The sequence below is a fragment of the Calliphora vicina genome, chromosome 2, assembly GCF_958450345.1.
Source record: "Calliphora vicina chromosome 2, idCalVici1.1, whole genome shotgun sequence".
In the NCBI taxonomy this organism is placed as follows: domain Eukaryota; kingdom Metazoa; phylum Arthropoda; class Insecta; order Diptera; family Calliphoridae; genus Calliphora; species Calliphora vicina.
The window spans coordinates 39,773,960-39,792,340 of NC_088781.1; the positions used below are offsets into that span (position 1 = coordinate 39,773,960).

The 18,381-nt window shown below is 30.8% G+C and overlaps 2 protein-coding genes across 2 annotated transcripts in view; both read right to left on the reverse strand.

Annotated features, from left to right (window-relative positions):
- The window catches only part of LOC135950088 (dnaJ protein homolog 1), an 82,276-nt gene extending 69,976 nt beyond the window's left edge, over nt 1-12,300 (reverse strand). Inside the window, exon 1 of the mRNA XM_065499600.1 lies at nt 12,160-12,300. The gene's annotated coding sequence lies outside the window, so the exon portion shown is untranslated. The remainder of the gene's footprint in view (nt 1-12,159) is intronic.
- A 4,065-nt stretch (nt 12,301-16,365) lies between these two features.
- pelo (protein pelota) lies at nt 16,366-18,129 on the reverse strand. Its single transcript, XM_065500538.1, has 2 exons — nt 17,790-18,129; nt 16,366-17,727 (listed from the first exon to the last, which is right to left on the reverse strand). Exons 1-2 carry the CDS (start codon nt 17,828-17,830, stop codon nt 16,602-16,604), a joined length of 1,167 nt encoding a protein of 388 aa, XP_065356610.1. The 5' UTR covers nt 17,831-18,129; the 3' UTR covers nt 16,366-16,601.
- Nucleotides 18,130-18,381: the final 252 nt, after the last annotated feature.

Here is an 18,381-nt window from a genome sequence, read left to right on the forward strand (position 1 = left end):
AAGAGAGTTGCCAGTTTAATGAAAGTGATTGATAAGGTGGGCAAACAAGTAGAAAAATATTAAATTAAATATTAGGAAACAAAATTATTGTATATAACCACCAGCAATATAATTCGAGCATTTCCGATTTTTGTGCATTTCGTATAAAAATATTTATCTGGTTCATCCGATTTGATTAATTTTATATTTTCTATTACTAGAAAAGGCGTGTGGTAAAGTCCGAACTAAGTTTTTCATAAATTTTGAAACAAAACTTTTTACCGGTTCAATATAATTCTCAAAATTACATATATTTTTAATTTTTTTTTTAAATAGTTTTTTCAAAATTTTTAAATTTAATAGTGCAAAAAATGTTTGACAACAAATTTTTTTTGTGAAAAAAAAATTTGGTTTTAAAAATATTTTTCTCGATTTTGACCCATTGAGGTCCAACTTAGTATGGCCTTATATACGTCGTTACAAAGTACTTTGAAATGTCTATCATTAGATATATATATTGTCTATATTAATGACATAGTATTCTAGATATAGATAAAAAATTGGTTGTCCAGTTTTTATAGCCTTCACCTTCGTGAGAAGGGTATATATAAGTTTGTCACTCCGTTTGTAATTTCTCCATTTTTCATTTCCGACCCTATAAAGTATATATATTCTGGATCCTTATAGATAGCGGAGTCGATTAAGCCATGTCCGTCTGTCTGTCTGGCTGTCTGTGGAAATCGATTTTCTGAAGACCCCAGATATCTTCAGGATCCAAATCTTCAATAATTATGTCAGACATGCTTTCGAGAAGTTTGCTATTTAAAATCAGCAAAATCGGTCCATAAATAACGGAGATATGAGCAAAAAACCGGGACAACCTCGATTTTTGACCTATTTTTTATCTATATCGGGATTACTAAGTCATTAATATAGACAATATGGATATCTAATGATAGATATTTCAAAGTCCATTGCAACGATGTAGATAAGGCTATAGTAAGTTGGACCTACAATGGGTCAAAATCGGGAAAAATATTTTTTAACCCGAATTTTTTTTTCATTAGAAAAATTTTTTTGTCATTCATTTTTTTTCCAAAAAATTTAAAAACTAAAAAAAAAAATTTTTTAAAAAAATTTGGAAAAAACTTTTTTTGGAAAACAATTTCAAAAAATAAAATTTGGTAAAACAATTAAAAAAAAGTTAATTATGTTTACCTAAAAATAATTAAAAAAAAATTTCCTTGTCACGCAAATGAAAAAAGTAGAAATTACAAACGGAATGACATACATATACCCTTTCCACTCATGGTATAACAATGAACAAAATGCATAAGAAAATGTGTTAAATTCTAGAGTATTAAAAAAATCGACTTTTTATTTAAAAAATTTAATTTTCTAAAACAGTTTCAAATACTGTTTTAGCTGAAACCCCAAGTTAACCGGTCTTTCATTATATGCAATATTATTTTCTAATAATTTTTATACCCTTCACCTTCGTCAGATGGGTATATATAAGTTTGTCATTCCGTTTGTAATTTCCACAATATAATTTTCCGACCCTATAAAGTATATATATTCTGGATCCTTATAGATACCGGAGTCGATTAAGCCATGTCCGTCTGTCCGTCCGTCTGTCTGTTGAAATCAATTTTCTGAAGACCCCAGATATCTTCGGGATCCAAATCTTTAATAATTCTGTCAGACATGCTTTCGAGAAGTTTCCTATTTAAAATCAGCAAAATCGGTCCACAAATGACTGAGATATGATTTTTAACCTATTTTTTACCTATATCTGGATTACTAAGACATTAATATAGACAATATGGATATCTAATTGTAGATATTTCAAAGACCTTTGCAACGACGTATATAAGACCATATGGGTCAAAATCGGAAAAAATATTTTTTAACACGAATTTTTGTTTTTACTAAAAAAATTTAAAAAAAAATTTTTTTTGTTTTAAATTTCAAAAAATTAAAATAACATTTGGAAAAAAAAAATTTTGTTTACCTAAAAATATTTAAAATTTGTATTTTGAAGCATAATTTGGTGAAGGATATATAAGAGTCGGCACAGCCGAATATAGCTCTCTTACTTATTTTCTTTACTTTTATTAGAATTAGTTTGTGTATTCGTTCTTGATATTGAAAATGGTCAACATCGATTTATGATTTAAACTAGCCCCCATACAAATGTCCCCCCGGAATACAGTTTGAGCAGTCATAAATATGTTGATTATACGGCAATCCTGATACAATTTTGCACAAAATGAAAGTAGACATAAACAAAGTAGACATATATGAACCCAACCTTTCTAACAACTTTTGTGAGGATCGGTCCATAATTGACCCTATCCCCATATAACCCCTTTATCAGAAAAATATTTTATTGTTTTTAATTAACTGTTACAACATAATTATGAATTTTCAAGTTATTTTCTGAGGAGGACAAATGTTGCCCGATTTTCGCCATTTTTTTCATTATTATTTCAGACATCTTAGAATTAATTTATGCAAAACTTAATCAGGACTGCCGCATAATCAACTTTTTCAATACCAAACAAACCTTATTTGTGGAAAATTTCAGCCAGCTCTTTCCTTTGGCCAATATCGTGTTTACAACAGACGGACGGACATAGCTAGAATTTCATAAGGACCCAGAATATATATGCCAATGGAATGACAAAATCAATATACTCCCCATCTATCACTCAGCTGTCTTTTAATTTTTAACAACTCCTATGAAAAACTACTAACAAAATATCTTCATTTTATATTTTAAATAAATAAATATTTTTCAAATACTTATCTTTTAGCCACTTATACAATGACATCGAAACATGTGAAATATTTTTTTTTTGTTTGTTTCAATATGCAAAAGAACATATAGAATCAAAAAAATATTAAGAAAACGAGTTCAATAATTTTTATAATTTTTGTTTTATATTTATGTATAAAAATATAAATTGTTTTTTTTTTCTTGTTTTCAATTCAATATTTCCCACATTTTTCAATGTTAAACTTTTGTAAGAGTATATATCTCTGGGTATAACAAGATAAAGAAAGAGAATTGGAAATTTCATTCAATATATTTTTGGATTCTCTCAATTTTTTTTTGTTGGTTTTTTATTTGTGGTCTGTACCTACAATAATGTTATTTTTGGTTGTATTTATCATTATATATTTATAATATATACTCGTACATACAAACGTTAAATGAGGGTAGCCACTCACTCTCTGTTCTTGTCACTTGTTGGAGGCCAACAATCTTTCAATATGAAGATATTTTTTTTTTATTATATTATTTTGTTTTTTTCTTATTTGTTTTATATAAAACTCAAGTGTATCTTATAATTTTTACGTATTTTGTGCAAACATTACAATAGTGTACTATAATTTTGTTATTTTTAAAAGTTTTCTTTTAAAAATTTTAATTTATTTGAATTTTTTTCTTATAAATAATTATTTAATCTTTTGGTTAATTATTATGACACTAATAATATTTTCAATAAAATTTGCCAGTGTTTCTATTCACTGACTAAATTCTTTGCAATTCTGACGCGTTTGTTGTTAAACGTGTTTCTTTTAATGATTCTTACTTTAACAGCTGATTTCTTGACTAATTTATGAATTCCTCTAGAGTTACGTATTTAACGTGAATTTGTGAAATTAGTAAAAATATTTAACACGTATGTATATATAATTAAAACAAAAAGAACACAAAATTGAGAGACTTTAATAATGCTCTTAACTGCACAATGGGGGAGATGCGACTGGTCAAACAATATGTTAATTAGGGCTGATTACTCTATGCAATATATTTGCTGTCAATCTTCTTTAGCCTCAACGTGAAATAAAATTTAAATTAGTGGCCAAACAAAATTTCTGAAGGATTTTGTTAAGTTGGTTCAAATATCAGCTTTATGGGCTCTAGAAGTTGGTAATTTTTTCCATTATGAAATCAAATTTAAAACGAAATATTCATTAATTGAGTATTCTTCAATTATAACCAATTTAAATCAATATCATGGTCAAAAATAAGGAACTCATTGATTGTCAATACAAACCAACGAATAATCAAAAATTCGGATTAATCAATTAATCGATTAATGAACACTACTGATCAGCCGAACTATGATTTGGGTTTTATATCCACCATTAGAAGAGATGAACATATTTGTAGCAGGCCCACATTAGTATAGATATTCATGGTCTTCATAAGATTCTAAGACGATCTAGCTATGTTCGTCCGACTGTCCGTCTGTCTGTCCGTCTGTTGAAAACAGGATAGGACTTAAATGAAAGGAGCTGGCTGAAATTCCACTTTCCACAAATACTTTCTGTTGATCAGGTTTGTTCGTTATTTAAAATGGGCAATATCGGTCCATGATTTCACCTAGCCCCCATACAAATGTCCCCACAGTTAACATAAAAGGTCCCCCTCAGAAAATTACTGCAACATTCAAATTATATTATAATAACAATTTGATGAAATTAGACTAAACATGTTTTATATGAACCTAAATCATTTTACCAACTTTTCTGAGGATCGGTCCATAATTGATATTGTTACGAAATTGTACTTGAATTCAAATGTAACGATTTTAACCGGCTGATTTAAAAGTAGCAGAATGCTTTCAAATAGCAGTGCTGTAATAGCAAACTGTAACATATCTGTGGGCATTATTAACATTGAATAAAAGCTGTTTGCTGCGACCGTATATTCGAATTCGAATATTCAGTTAAAGAACATTGTATAAAGTACACCACAGATGGCGTATGTATTAGAAATATCTAGAATATTCGAGCATTGACAGTTAAAGAGCAATCCAGAGTGCAGATGGCAGTGTTATAAATAGTGGCAGAGGTTGCAGTCGTTAGTGAGTTTATCAGAGACGCTTTTCGAATAAACATCAACTGAGTGCTGTGTTTTTTTCAAGTGAATTCGTGTACATTATAAAGTGTGTCTGTATTTCTGCGAATTTATAAACGTGTATAAAAAACATTGAGTGACTATTTAATTCTGTTGTTGTACATCTATAATATAGATATAGATTCTATATATATAAAAATGAAATGGTCCATGTATGTAATGGCATCACATGAGATCGGCTGGAGCGATTTGGCTGATTTTTTTTTTATTCGATTCGAAATTTTCGGGAGATGGTTTGTAAAGAAATTCAAAAATTCGGGGTAAAACTCGGAATTTTTTTTTGAGTTCAGTCGACTGTAATAAAAAAGCTCCCTAAAGTATGCAATACAAATTTAGATATTTTATTTGCAAATAAATAAGAACAGGCAGTTGTATGTGGGTTGGAGAAACTTTAAGAACTAACATTAGTAAATGCTACCGGGCGAAGCCGGGGCGGTCAACTAGTTTTAAATAAAGTGTTGTTACAATTTTCAAACTACTAAACGGCTTTTATTTGCAATCAAAAGTATCCGGTTTAGTTAAAGGCAATAAACCAACGTTTTGAAAAGGTCAAACGTAACAATATTTTATTGTCAATAAATAAACAAAATAACGACCATCACTCAAACCAAGCCTAATCTTGATAAATACTATGAGAACTCTGCACCATCATTTTCAATGGTAAAAAAAGGTTTACTGAATTTCGTTGTGGCCGAACGTCATGGACGTCCAGATGAGGCATCTACACCCGAAACAATTGAAAAAATTAATGATTAATGAAACCTTTCCGCAAGATTGGAGCCGCGTTTGCTCACAACATTTTTAAACCATTGTGAAATATTAGAACATTATGACAATATGACATGATAATGAATCCACTAAATATGTATGTGTATTGTTATATTTTTATGAAAAATTCCAATTATTCAAAACTTTGGCTTTCAAAAGAGCAGGAGAAATGTTTAGATTAGTATCCATATATATTTTTGGATTTGGAAGTTATTGTCAAGAATATTAAATTTTGGCAATATTTACTAAATTAAAAATAAATTTATTTGAATATGTATCTTTTTAATAAATTTTCAATATATGTACCTATAGTTAGTTACTTGTTTTTAATACACTTTTTAGATATAATATTGCAGTTAAGTTGAATTGATTTACCAAAATTTGCATATAATCGTAATGAAACAACTATTTGCCTTTATAAATAAACAAATTAATCACACCTAAAATTTTTCTAAACATTTCTTCATATTTTTTTTTTCTCCTGCAAAACAAGCACTCGTATTAGTTTAAGTTATTAATTGTTGCATCATTAGTAAAACTACAATTAAATTTTAATTTGCAAAAAAAGAAAGAAATTAGTAACAATAAATAACACAATACACACCCTATTAATAAGAAAATATCAAAATAATTTCAGCTACAATACATTTTCTATACATACGTATGTATACTGAATAACATTTGTGAAATATCTAAATATTTGTATAAATACAAACCTACCAACAACTTAAAGTTCTTTTCAAATATTCCATAGAAAATTTAAGAAAAAGAAAAACACAAAAATTATATATCTATGTACAAATGTATATGTAGAGATTTTAAAATACAAAAAATTCACACGAAAATTTTCAAAGGAAACACAAAATTTTCAACAAAAATAACCAAAACTTTGTGCTAAAAATAAATTTTATTTAAAGATATGAAACCATGAAAAATTGAAAAAAAAATTTTTTAAAATTGTATAATAAATATATGTTAAAGGCTAAAGAAGAATTGGCGAAAATAGTCTATGTGGATAATGTTTATATAAATACCCTACAGGAGGTAGTGGTAAATTACAGTGGTCTATGAAATGTATTCAATTCATTTTAAACTCAGGTATATATTAACAAATCAGCTGCTCTTGTTTTCTAAAAACGATTCTCAATTATCCTGAGAAAATATATTGTTACGAAATTGTACTTGAATTCAAATATAACGATTTTAAGGGCTGATTTAAAAGTAGCATAATGCTTTCAAATAACAGTGCTGTAATAACAAACTGTAACATATCCGTGGGCATTATTAAAGCTTTCAGTTGATTTGATCGTAAGTTGGCAACGCTATATTTGAATTCGAACTTTGACAGTTAAAGAGCAATCTAGAATATTCGAGTGTAGATGACAGTGTTATAAATAGTGGCAGAGGTTGCAGTCGTGAGTGAGTTTATCAGAGACGCATTTCGAATAAACATCAACTGAGTGCCTTAAAGTGTGTTGTGTTTTTCAAGTAAATTCGTGTACATTATAAATTGTGTCTGTATTTCTGAGAATTTATAAACGTGTATAAAAAACATTGAGTGGCTATTTAATTCTGTTGTTGTACATTTTAAAGAAATAAAGAGTTGTTACAATTTTCAAACTACTAAACGGCTTTTATTTGCAATCAAAAGTAACCGGTTTATTTAAAGGAAATAAACTAACGTTTTAAAAAGGTTAAAACGTAACAATATGGTAACGATGGCTTTCCTATAACGACGCCTATTTCTAAGAGCTCCAGGTGGTCTTTACTCTGGCAGGCTGTGAGAGCAATATTGGTCGACATTTTTAATGTCTTATAGCGGATTAGATCTCCTTTTAGACTACCTGATTTTTGCAGGGTTGGCAGTTTGTGGTATCGATCATAAATCGTGCGGCAAAATGGTTACGGTTTTATTGAATATCTGAGAATGTTTACATATTCTCTTATGAGCAATTACTGCCGGGTGACATGGAATATATAGGCGAACAACAATATTGGATAAGGAAATACGCGATCACATTCCTGTTAAATCTTTAAACATAGAATGTTAGTATTTAAAAGGAATTACGCGTACTACTGTGACCAAAGCGACCGAAGCCTTACGTCACTTGTACAATTCGTGTACAGCTCACTTGGGTCCATTGATTGTTCGCTTTATGTTGTGCAAAAGTTAATAAACTAGTTTATGAAAAGCTTTGGACGTTTCAGTTTAATTTACCTTAATATGTAAAATATTCGAATTAAGGAAAAATTAAGTAATTGAATACAATTAGGTTATAAAGAGAGACAGTGATATCAAGCTCACTTGGGGCCAAAAACTGATCCCTTTGCGGTACCCTAAAAGGATCATGTTCATAGTATAAAAATCAGGAACTTTGCATGTCCGTGTGTGATTCCAACGAATGAACGAATCTATATCAATCCTCGATCGATTTGAGCTCAAAGAGTTCCATACTCCATCTTGATGATTTTGGAGTTGGTTTTGAAAGAACTTAAAGTCTTATTTTTTAAAATGTAATCAACTGTATAACTATGTAGTTATGGATCTAACGCTAGGTATTTAATTTCCCAAATTTGATTAAATTTTATTCATAAAAAATGTCTTTCATTCCCAATTATTCCCTGGAAATTTATTAAATACTTAGCCACATTTTCACAACGTCTTTTACAGTTTGTTAAAATAATGTTTTATTTAAAAAACTGTCAGCATAACTTTTGCTTAAAACATAACTAAACAATGTGAAAATAAAGGTTAATCCCTAAACAAATACTTAATAACTAGAATCCATTGTATTATAACTTGTGTTTTGGACATTTATTAATCATCTCTGTTTAAAAGAAATGTTTATAATTTTGAAGATTTTTTTAATGATTTGTAATACAAAATTCTATCCAAAATTATATACCTATCATTCACAGCTTTAAATTAATTAATTTTATTTGAGCTTAATTCATAAAAATCATGCCCAAAAAATACAATAATTTAGCTTCATTCGGATACTTTTATTTGGGACTTTATTTGAATTTTATAACGGATTTGATTACATTTTTTTTAATTAAAATACAATCCGAATTGAATTAAAATATGTTTTCTTCATTCAATATGTTTTGGTTTTGTATATAATCATTTACAAAATGAATTGAAAACAGTTTACTAAATTAAACCTTTTTGTAAAAATTTGAACTGAAGAAAAATTTTATCATTTAATGTAATGGAGAAAACTTGAATGATTTAATAAGGAATTCATTCTATAAAAAAAATAATTCTCAAATGAATGAATTTAATAAGTTTGAAGTACTAAGGAATTAAGTCAACGAAATAATAGAATGGTTAAGAGAAAACATCTCACTAGCATCTAGTCCTTATCGATTGTAGCTTCTCAATTTTATTCGTGATGTGCTCCTAGCAAAACGAAATTATCTCATTATTTTTATTATCAACTTAATCATTATTTATTGACATATGTCAAAATGATTAGATACTACCTGCGAATATACATAAACTGCTTAAAAATTGCATACACGAAAGATCTTTCCAAATCAGATCATAAAATGAGATCATGTCACTTCAAAAAATTTACGCTGATGTATCACAGGGAAGTATTCTAGGGCGGTTCCTATACATTGTATATATTGCAGATATGCGTACGAATGTACTGACTCTAACATCTACATTTGCGGACGATGCCGCTATTGTAAGTATACAATAGCTTCCGAACAACTCCAGTCTCGCATCGGCGATTTGGAAAAATAGCTGCACAAATAAAAGTCAATGCAACAAAATGTATTCACATTACATCTATTCTAAGACGAGATAGTTGTCCTTCTATACAGATAAATAATATCAAAATTCTAGGACAGAGTCATGTGAGATATCTTGATCGCCGTTAAACATGGACCCCCCCCCCCATATTGAAGCCAAGGTTACACAAATAAGATTAAAGTCAGTTTAATTGCTGGCTAATTGGACCACGTTCTGCTATAGACTTGTAGTACATAGTGCTTTTGTACAAAACAGTTATAAACCCGATATGGATATACGGCATTCAGCTATGGGTAACAGCCTCCTCATTATACGCTTCACCTTCGTGAGAAGGGTATATATAAGTTTGTCATTCCGTTTGTAATTTCCACAATAAAATTTTCCGACCCTATAAAGTATATATATTCTGGATCCTTATGGATAGCGGAGTCGATTAAGCCATGTCCGTCTGTCTGTTGAAATCAATTTTCTGAAGACCCCAGATATCTTCGGGATCCAAATCTTCAATAATTCTATCAGAAATGCTTTCGAGAAGTTTCCTATTTAAAATCAGCGAAATCGGTCCACAAATGGCTGAGATACGAGGAAAAAACCAGGACAACCTCGATTTTTGACTAAGAATTAATATATCTAATGATAGATATTTCAAAGACCCTTGCAACGACGTATGAGACCATAGTAAGTTGGACCTAAAATGGGTCAAAATCGGAAAAAAATATTTTTCAATCCGAATTTTTTTTTTCACCAAAAAAAATAAATTTTAAAAACAAAACAAAAATTTAAAACTTAAGAAAAAAAAATTTAAAAAAAAACATTTTAAATAACAATTTGAAAAAAAAATTTCCAAAAAATGAAAAAAAACAACTGGACAAAAAATAAATTTTGTTTACCTAAAATTATTTAAAATTTGTATTTTGAAGTATAATTTGGTGAGGGGTATATAAGATTCGGTACAGCCGAATATAGCATTCTTACTTGTTTTACATACGCAATAGTAATATCCATAGGAATCTCAATGTCCAGTTTAAACTACCTTCAAAACTATTAGATCACCCAGAGAGGGAGTTGCTGTCATTTGATAGTCATAGATGACTGAGACTGCACCTGGTCAGATAATCATTTTAACGAGCACTTATGTTGGACATTGCAGCGGCAATAAGAACTTTAGTTTTAGTTTAGGTTAAGATTTTAATACTTATTGTAAATTTCTAAAAATAATAATAAACCAACCAAGAGTAGTATTATCGAAACACATTTCTAGAAATTCGAAGAAATTGTTTTCGCGTAAAAACCCTAATATAAACTCTGTGTAATGATAGGAGATCCCCAATAAATTAGTTACTACTTTAGGAAGATATTTAAAAGAATTTCTATTGTAGGGTATAAGTATATAATACAGGGCTATATCTGACAGATTGCGGTCAAAAATGATTTATATGCTTTCTGTGAACTAATTTCTACAGAAAACCATACAAATTATAACATAACATACTTATATTTAAACAAATTTTGTATAAGATAAACTTTTGCTTACCTTATGTAAAGTGAAAAAAGAAATTAATTAATTTCGTGTTGAAAATATACGGTGTGATGAGAATTATTGAGGCGGCATAAGGAGAAACACATACAAAATGTTGAAACAAAAAATAATAGATTATACATAAATAAAAATGAATACAAAAAAGAAAAATTATGAAAAAAAAAAACACAATATTAATTAAGGAAAAATTAGATTACAACAAAAAATCGAAACCACGTATGTAGGTAGGTATGTTTATAAACATTTTATTGTATGTAAACATTGTGTTTGCACTCTTTTTGTTGTTTGGTTATCTTGTTTGTAGTTGTTGTTGTTTTTGGTTGTTTTGAAACCAAAGAGAGTTTTTATATTTATATGGTCTTGGTTGTTTATTTGATTTGTTTTTATGTTATTTTGTTTGTAAGATTTTTCAAATCTATTGATCACATATGGCAGCGCAGACACAATGACGATCTTGATTTTAATTTCAATTTTATTTTGTTTTTTTTTTGTTGTTTTCTATTTCAATATTATTTAAAATATGTACATATCTATGTGTAGCTTTCGCAGTTGTTGTTATTGTTGTTTTTTTATATTTTATGTATATTTTGAAGGTGATTTAATTAATAATATTTCCAAAAAAAGATATGTACATAAACTTTATATACAAAATAGCAGCAACAACAAAATTATTGTAAAAGAGCTTTATGCACTCATACCAAAAAAAAAAACAAACAAAAACACTCAGCACTCGTTCTCTCTCGCTCTCATTTGGTTGGTGTTAAAAAAAAGAAGGAAAAATTAATACAAATAAAATAAATTTGTATAGAAGAAAATATTTAAAAAGATTTTATTAAAAGAACACATTTTAATATTGAACAGATTTTGAAAATTAACACTTTTAATATTTGGCATAGAAAAAAAACTATATCAGCCAGACATTCGATTTCTAAAAGTTGACGATTTTATTCTTAATTTTCTTACTTTTTCACACGTTTTTTTTTTTGTTTTTTTCGTATTGCTTTTCTAGCGGCCCACGATTAAAATTGTATTTTGTTGTTGTTGTTTTTATTCGGTTTTTCTCAATTTATTTTCTTTTTAAACAAACACGTTAAAAATACTTTTTTTTCATACATATAAAAGTATACACACAACTATGTACTATTTATACATATAGCAAAATCATACACTCACACTACGGGTTAAAGGGATTTGAAAAATATATTTTTTTGTATTTTTCAATAACAGAAAAAAAACACAATGTAGCGCAAAAAGTCTAGATCGTTTTGTGCAAGAGGTTCGTTCGAGTGGAGAGCGCGCACGGTTCTGACGCAAATTTGTTAAGTATCTGTGTGTTTAGATGGGCAGATATCCCCAAAAACTTGTATCTTTTAAAAATGAGTTTAACAGCTGTTATAATTCCCCCCATTCGTGAGAGGTCGGCTAATATGAAAAGCTTTTAGTATTTGAGCATATAATAAGCTTTGTGAGATCATTCATAATATTATGCAGTGTTGGGATTTGTAGCAGTGCAGCAAAATGAAAACTTTGTAAATAATTTCAAATTTTCCATTACCAGTTTATAGAACATGTTTAACTTCAGCATAAATCAAAATATGTTCCAAACAATTTATCCAATTTAAGCTAATTCACTAAAATCTTAATTCAGAATTAAAAATTTCAGCAATTCATTCCATAAAACCAATTGCAACAAAACAAATTGTTTAGCTTCATTCAAATACTTTCATTTAAATAGAATTCATTCATTGTTGAATTAATTCATAACGGATTTAATTCATAATAAAATTCATTAAACCTTTTTCTTAATTTAAATCGAATCCAGACTGAAAGAAAAGATTTTTATGTACATACTTCATTCACTTCGTTTTAGTTTATTGAACAAATTATTTAAAGATTATTTGTAATAGATTTGAATTGAATAAAACTTGACAGTTTCAATAAGGAATTAGTTCTATACAAAATGATTTCTCAAAGGAATGAATACAATACGCTGGAAGTTATCCAGCTTCTTCTTCGAATTCAGTTCTTTCAACGTTTAAAGATTATTTGTAATAGATTTGAATTGAATAAAACTTGACAGTTTCAATAAGGAATTAGTTCTATACAAAATGATTTCTCAAAGGAATGAATACAATACGCTGGAAGTTATCCAGCTTCTTCTTCGAATTCAGTTCTTTCAACGTCTTCTTGTGGACAACTCGTTTCGAGACCGAGCAAGCAACTACGAGTAACAGCTTGTACGACTGTTCCTCACTCACGAGTTTCCCGGGTTTTAACAACGTAATCACTCTATCCATTTTATAGAGGTATTGTTATTAGTTTTATCGTACAGGCCTGTTTATTTCCTGTCACCTGTAGCGAACACTCGGAGATGCACGACATAATTCGCCAGTCATTCGGATTTTACGGGACTTAAAGCAGCAGAAGCTCTATGACTATCCTAGTGGCACTAGACCTGTCGAAGGTCTTCGATACTATCACTCAAGCCACACTCTTCCAGGACATCCTGCTATCCACAATGTCCAACAATATATGTAAATAAAGGGATAGTGAATTATCTGAGTGGCAGGCAGTCAGTCATTCGTGGAGTTTAGAGACAGTTACTTAACACACCCTAGACTTAAAAGAGTATCTCCGGGTCCTGTTGCCGCTCCTGTTTAACTATGCGGAAGACTGCACAATCATGGTCATAGACGAGTCACAACGTCTATGATATCCACAGCACGTAGCCAGCAGTTGTTACCAGCGAATTCATCGGCAACATTCATCACTACCTGGACGAAGGAGATAAAACTCAATTTAGGCTTCATGTCGTACAAATTCCGACGGTGGGCCACACGTAAATAATAGGAGACACTTTTGATAGCCTTTTTACCTGCTCCACATACTCCTGGATAAAGAAACTTTGCTATCTACCAACAAAACGAGTGTTTGTTCAGTGGTCAACTATGCTGCTTCAGTGTGGTCATCTTCGTTGATCGATACTCAGTGCAGAAATATTCTAAGCTGTCAAAATGCCTCCGTAAGGACAGTCACAGGCTATCATCGAATAAATTCCGAACATCTTCTCTAGGAGACTAAGGTTTTACCGGTGAAGGAACACAAAGTCATGTTGATGCAACAGTTCCTTTGTAGGCTCTTCCGAGGCATGCCAGTATGTGCAGGATCCATTTCATCTCATCTCGTATATCACAGCATTTAACGACACTCATAGAGATGCCATCAATTCCGCGGTAACAGTATACCGCATGAATGTCTTACTTGGAGGTCGCCCACCGCCGATAGAAGACGCCGAGAAGATTCTGCCTAGTAAATCAAGAATCATTCTGCCACAACTGTAATCAGGATGGGGCAACAGGCTAAATGACTGCTGGTACGACATAGACCGTGGCGTCCCAGCCCAGCATGTGTTCAGAGTCCACATATTTGACATCATCCACATATTTAACTATCCAGTCCAGTGGATTTATGGATTCAACCTGTCGAAGTAGTACAGTTTTTTTTGACTTGCAGAACCCCCAGAATAAATATTGTAAAATTTTGTATGCTTTAAGAACACCCTTTAGTATCAGAACAGCATATGACTGCGGCTGAGAAACAACCTTCTTCTTGGAAAGGATATTCCCAGAATAACACTGATGCGGCCATAAATACTTTCAAATTTAGTGACACTCTACCTGTGCTTTCTGACAAGATAAATCTCCCTTGAGTAAACTGCGTTAGATATCTTCTCACCATCTTATTCAGATAGGACAGAGACATCAACGTGCCGTTCATAGACTCCTTCTTCATAATTAGTGAAATTTATTCAGACCAATTATGAGGCCACTCCTCCATGGCGGCCATATACAGGCATTTTTCTAGTCTTGTAGACAAATTTCTGAAGTTATCAACAATTTTTTGATCATCCATTGCATCAGTGACAGTAAGACATTATTCTACTCTTGGACTATGAACAAATACTACTGTTACAAAACTGTTCTCCAGTCTCTAAATGGAACTGGTTCTTGCAAAGGAGGGCTTCAGCAGCTCCTGAAATTTATTCCAACCCCAACTGTGTTAATCAGCCCAATTATGAATAAAAATTTTCATGGCAGTTTTTTCCCATTGAATTTGAATAGGAAAAATGGGACTGAATATATCATAATTGGGCTGAATATATTTCCTTCATGCGCAATTGTTCTTAATAACAATTTTCATATAAAAATTATCAAATTTTCAATTCCCATGATTTTAAATATAAAATAGACAAGAATTTAGTTTAGAGGTGTTTTATAATTTAGAGATTATTGGTAATTATTCATGATAGATTTTAATTTTAAAACACAGTGCATTGTAACGATAAGACTGCATTATCCATGCATTATTACTGTTATAACGGTACTACCATTATAAAGCTACCGGTATTCCCTGCCATACCTTCAACATGGCACTGCAATATCTAGTAGGTTTGCCAGATTGTTGTAGCAAATGCTTTTTGTTTTTGCTACACAGAAAAAATAATAATTGAAAACAATTAATTGCTCAAATCCAACATTTATGTAAAAAGATAACATTTCGCCCTGTTCGTTTTTAAAACGGGTTCACATATTTTGTTGTTCTGTAGCTCGAATCCACATATTCAATCATTATACTTTCAAGTAAACATATATGTTTAATGTGCGATTTGCAGAACATAAATTTGTGAAATATTCGTTTTTGAAATCACTCGATTTACAGAACGGATTATTATCTGAACGATTTTTTCTGCAAATCGCATGATTTTATAGTACATGAAGCAGGTTTATTTACTCCAAAGTAAAACTAGGAGTATATACATTAGATAATACTTCATTTTCTAACGGCACAGAATGAACTTCAAATGCAGTGGGGGAATTTGGAAAAAAAATCTAAACGGATAGTCCGATTTGAATAAGATTAACCATGACTATATAAGAGGTGTAGTTGAGAGTTTTAAGTTTTGAATTTGGACTTGGAATTAATTTAATTTTTAATAATTACCAATTTTTTTGCAAAAATGATGCAAAAAAAATTTTCAGAAATATTGAACCATAGAATAAATTAAAAATATTAAACAAAATAACTTTATTTTCACACATGCGGGTGATACAATAACAAAACACATGGCAATACATGAATTATGTTCTGAATTTAGTTGTCATCTATGTATTGGTAGTTTTAAACAAATTTCAGGACCAGTTCAAATGTTCTTAATTGGATTGGAGCTAACAATTAAATTTACTTTTAAGAAGGTATTGCACAAATTCCATTATTTTCCAATTACATAATAAACCTCATGCTTATACCATATGGCAACTAGATTTTATAAAAAAGCTAAATTTTCTTCTTGCTGTTTTAGTTTTTGGCAATTTAAATATCTTTATTTCGGCTTTTGATTGTTAATTTATTTCATTGTTCTTTATTTATGAATGTGTATAAATTTACTTTTTTTAATTTTAAATATTGTTAATAGCTAAAAAAAATTGTTTATGTATATAAAAACCTGCAACTAATGTACGTTTATGCGAGTTTATATAAACTTAGAATAGAAAAAATATCTCTTATTTAAATTATTTTACAGCACTTATTAAGTAAAGCACTCGTACTCGTGTTCCTTAATCCGAATCTGAGTCAGCTGCACCATTGTCGTCTGAGTCCTCTTCCAGTTCGGGCATAGGAAAGCGTAACAAAGCCGCTATGCCTGTCAGTTGAGCCAATTGTTCTCCAGATATATGCATACTGGAGAATATTTTCACATCACCGCCCGCATCACGTACATTCTCTACTAGTTGTACGTATTCCTTGCGTTGATGGACGTCTTGGCAACGGAAGAGATTATCGGAGATGAGTAAAGTCTCTATAGCCATACTATCAGCAGCCATAAGTATATGTTTTTTGCCATAAAATGCCTTTGCAGGCTCACACTGCAACATTGTATAGAATTGTTCTAAAGCTTTTACCTCGCCGGCGGCCTTGGTGTCGGATATTTTCGACATTACCGCTGGCTCTTGCAGGACTTCTTTGAGGGAATGCTTGAAGCCGGATGAGGAGTGCACGAGCATAAATTTACTTTTGTTGTCCAGCAACACCTTTATATCGGATTTAACAGCCTGTTGATACATATACTCAAAAAATTGGTCCCTGACAAAACCAGGCGATGCTAGGAGCACACATTTAACCACCTCGAAATTCACATGCCTCAAAATGCCTTGCATAACACTTTCATAAAATTTGGCTAGACCCTTTTCGTGCTGCTGGACGCTGCCTTTTCGTTTGCGGGGTATATTTACTTCAATTTTACTACGTACCAAGGTCATACTCGGTGTTATCAGACAAACATGGGCCAAGCCCTCCTGCATGACCACAGCAGCCACGTCAGCCGATTGTGTTGGATCGCATGCCATGTCGATGCGTTCTAAAGCTATGGAATCCCATTCCGGTTTACGTAATTCAAACTTACGATTCAACTCCAAGTCTAAAGTGTGATAGGCACCCATTTTAACATATTGATTTTCCTCGATATTACGTCCTTTCAGACGTAAAACACAAGCCTGAGTATCGAAATCTATGGATTCGACGGTAATAGTTAAAGTGGTGCGCACACGACTGCTGGTACTAGAACCAGTGGCTGTTTCATTTTGCACCTTACGTATGGTGGTGCTGCGAACACTATCACCTTCGGATATCAAATTATAAGCATGCCACATGTCCTCAGATTCTTCGGGTACCAAGACCACCGAACTTTAAGTAGAGATTTTTGTTTATATATATACTTCTTGCATATCAGTATTTTTGGTACTTACCCTTGACCGCCTTTATCCATATTCTTGTTAACTAACTTCATTTTTTGGCCTTTTCTCTCCTAAACCAAATCCACTAAGTTCTGCCTGTTAACTATCACTCTTGCGCTACTGCTATCACACGGGGTTTCTGCGTTAATGTCACTTTTGTGGTTTTATCGTACTACTTTGCGGACGTTGAAGAACTTTCAACATTTTTTGTATTTGTTTATTAAAAAAGATTTTTGATTTTTAATACCTTAAAATGCCTAAAAATCTGGACATTTTCTCAAAAGAATTAATCAGCAGCAGCATTTAAAGCACCAACAGCACAAGTTTTAATTTAGATGACAAAAAAGATGCTTCTTCTTGTTTATGTTTAGTATTCATCATGCATTGTTAACATGGAAAGGAAAACAGGTGATGTCGATAACACAGTGTATATTTTGACATAAAGACAGTGATGGTAACTTATATTTTTTTTAAATTTATTTGGAAACCAGTAACTTTAAATTAAAACGTTATAAACCCTCATATAAAATCGGCGAAACGGGTTATCCGTTTTTGGAAATTACTTTAAATAATTATGTGTCAAAATTCAAAAAAACTTCAAATT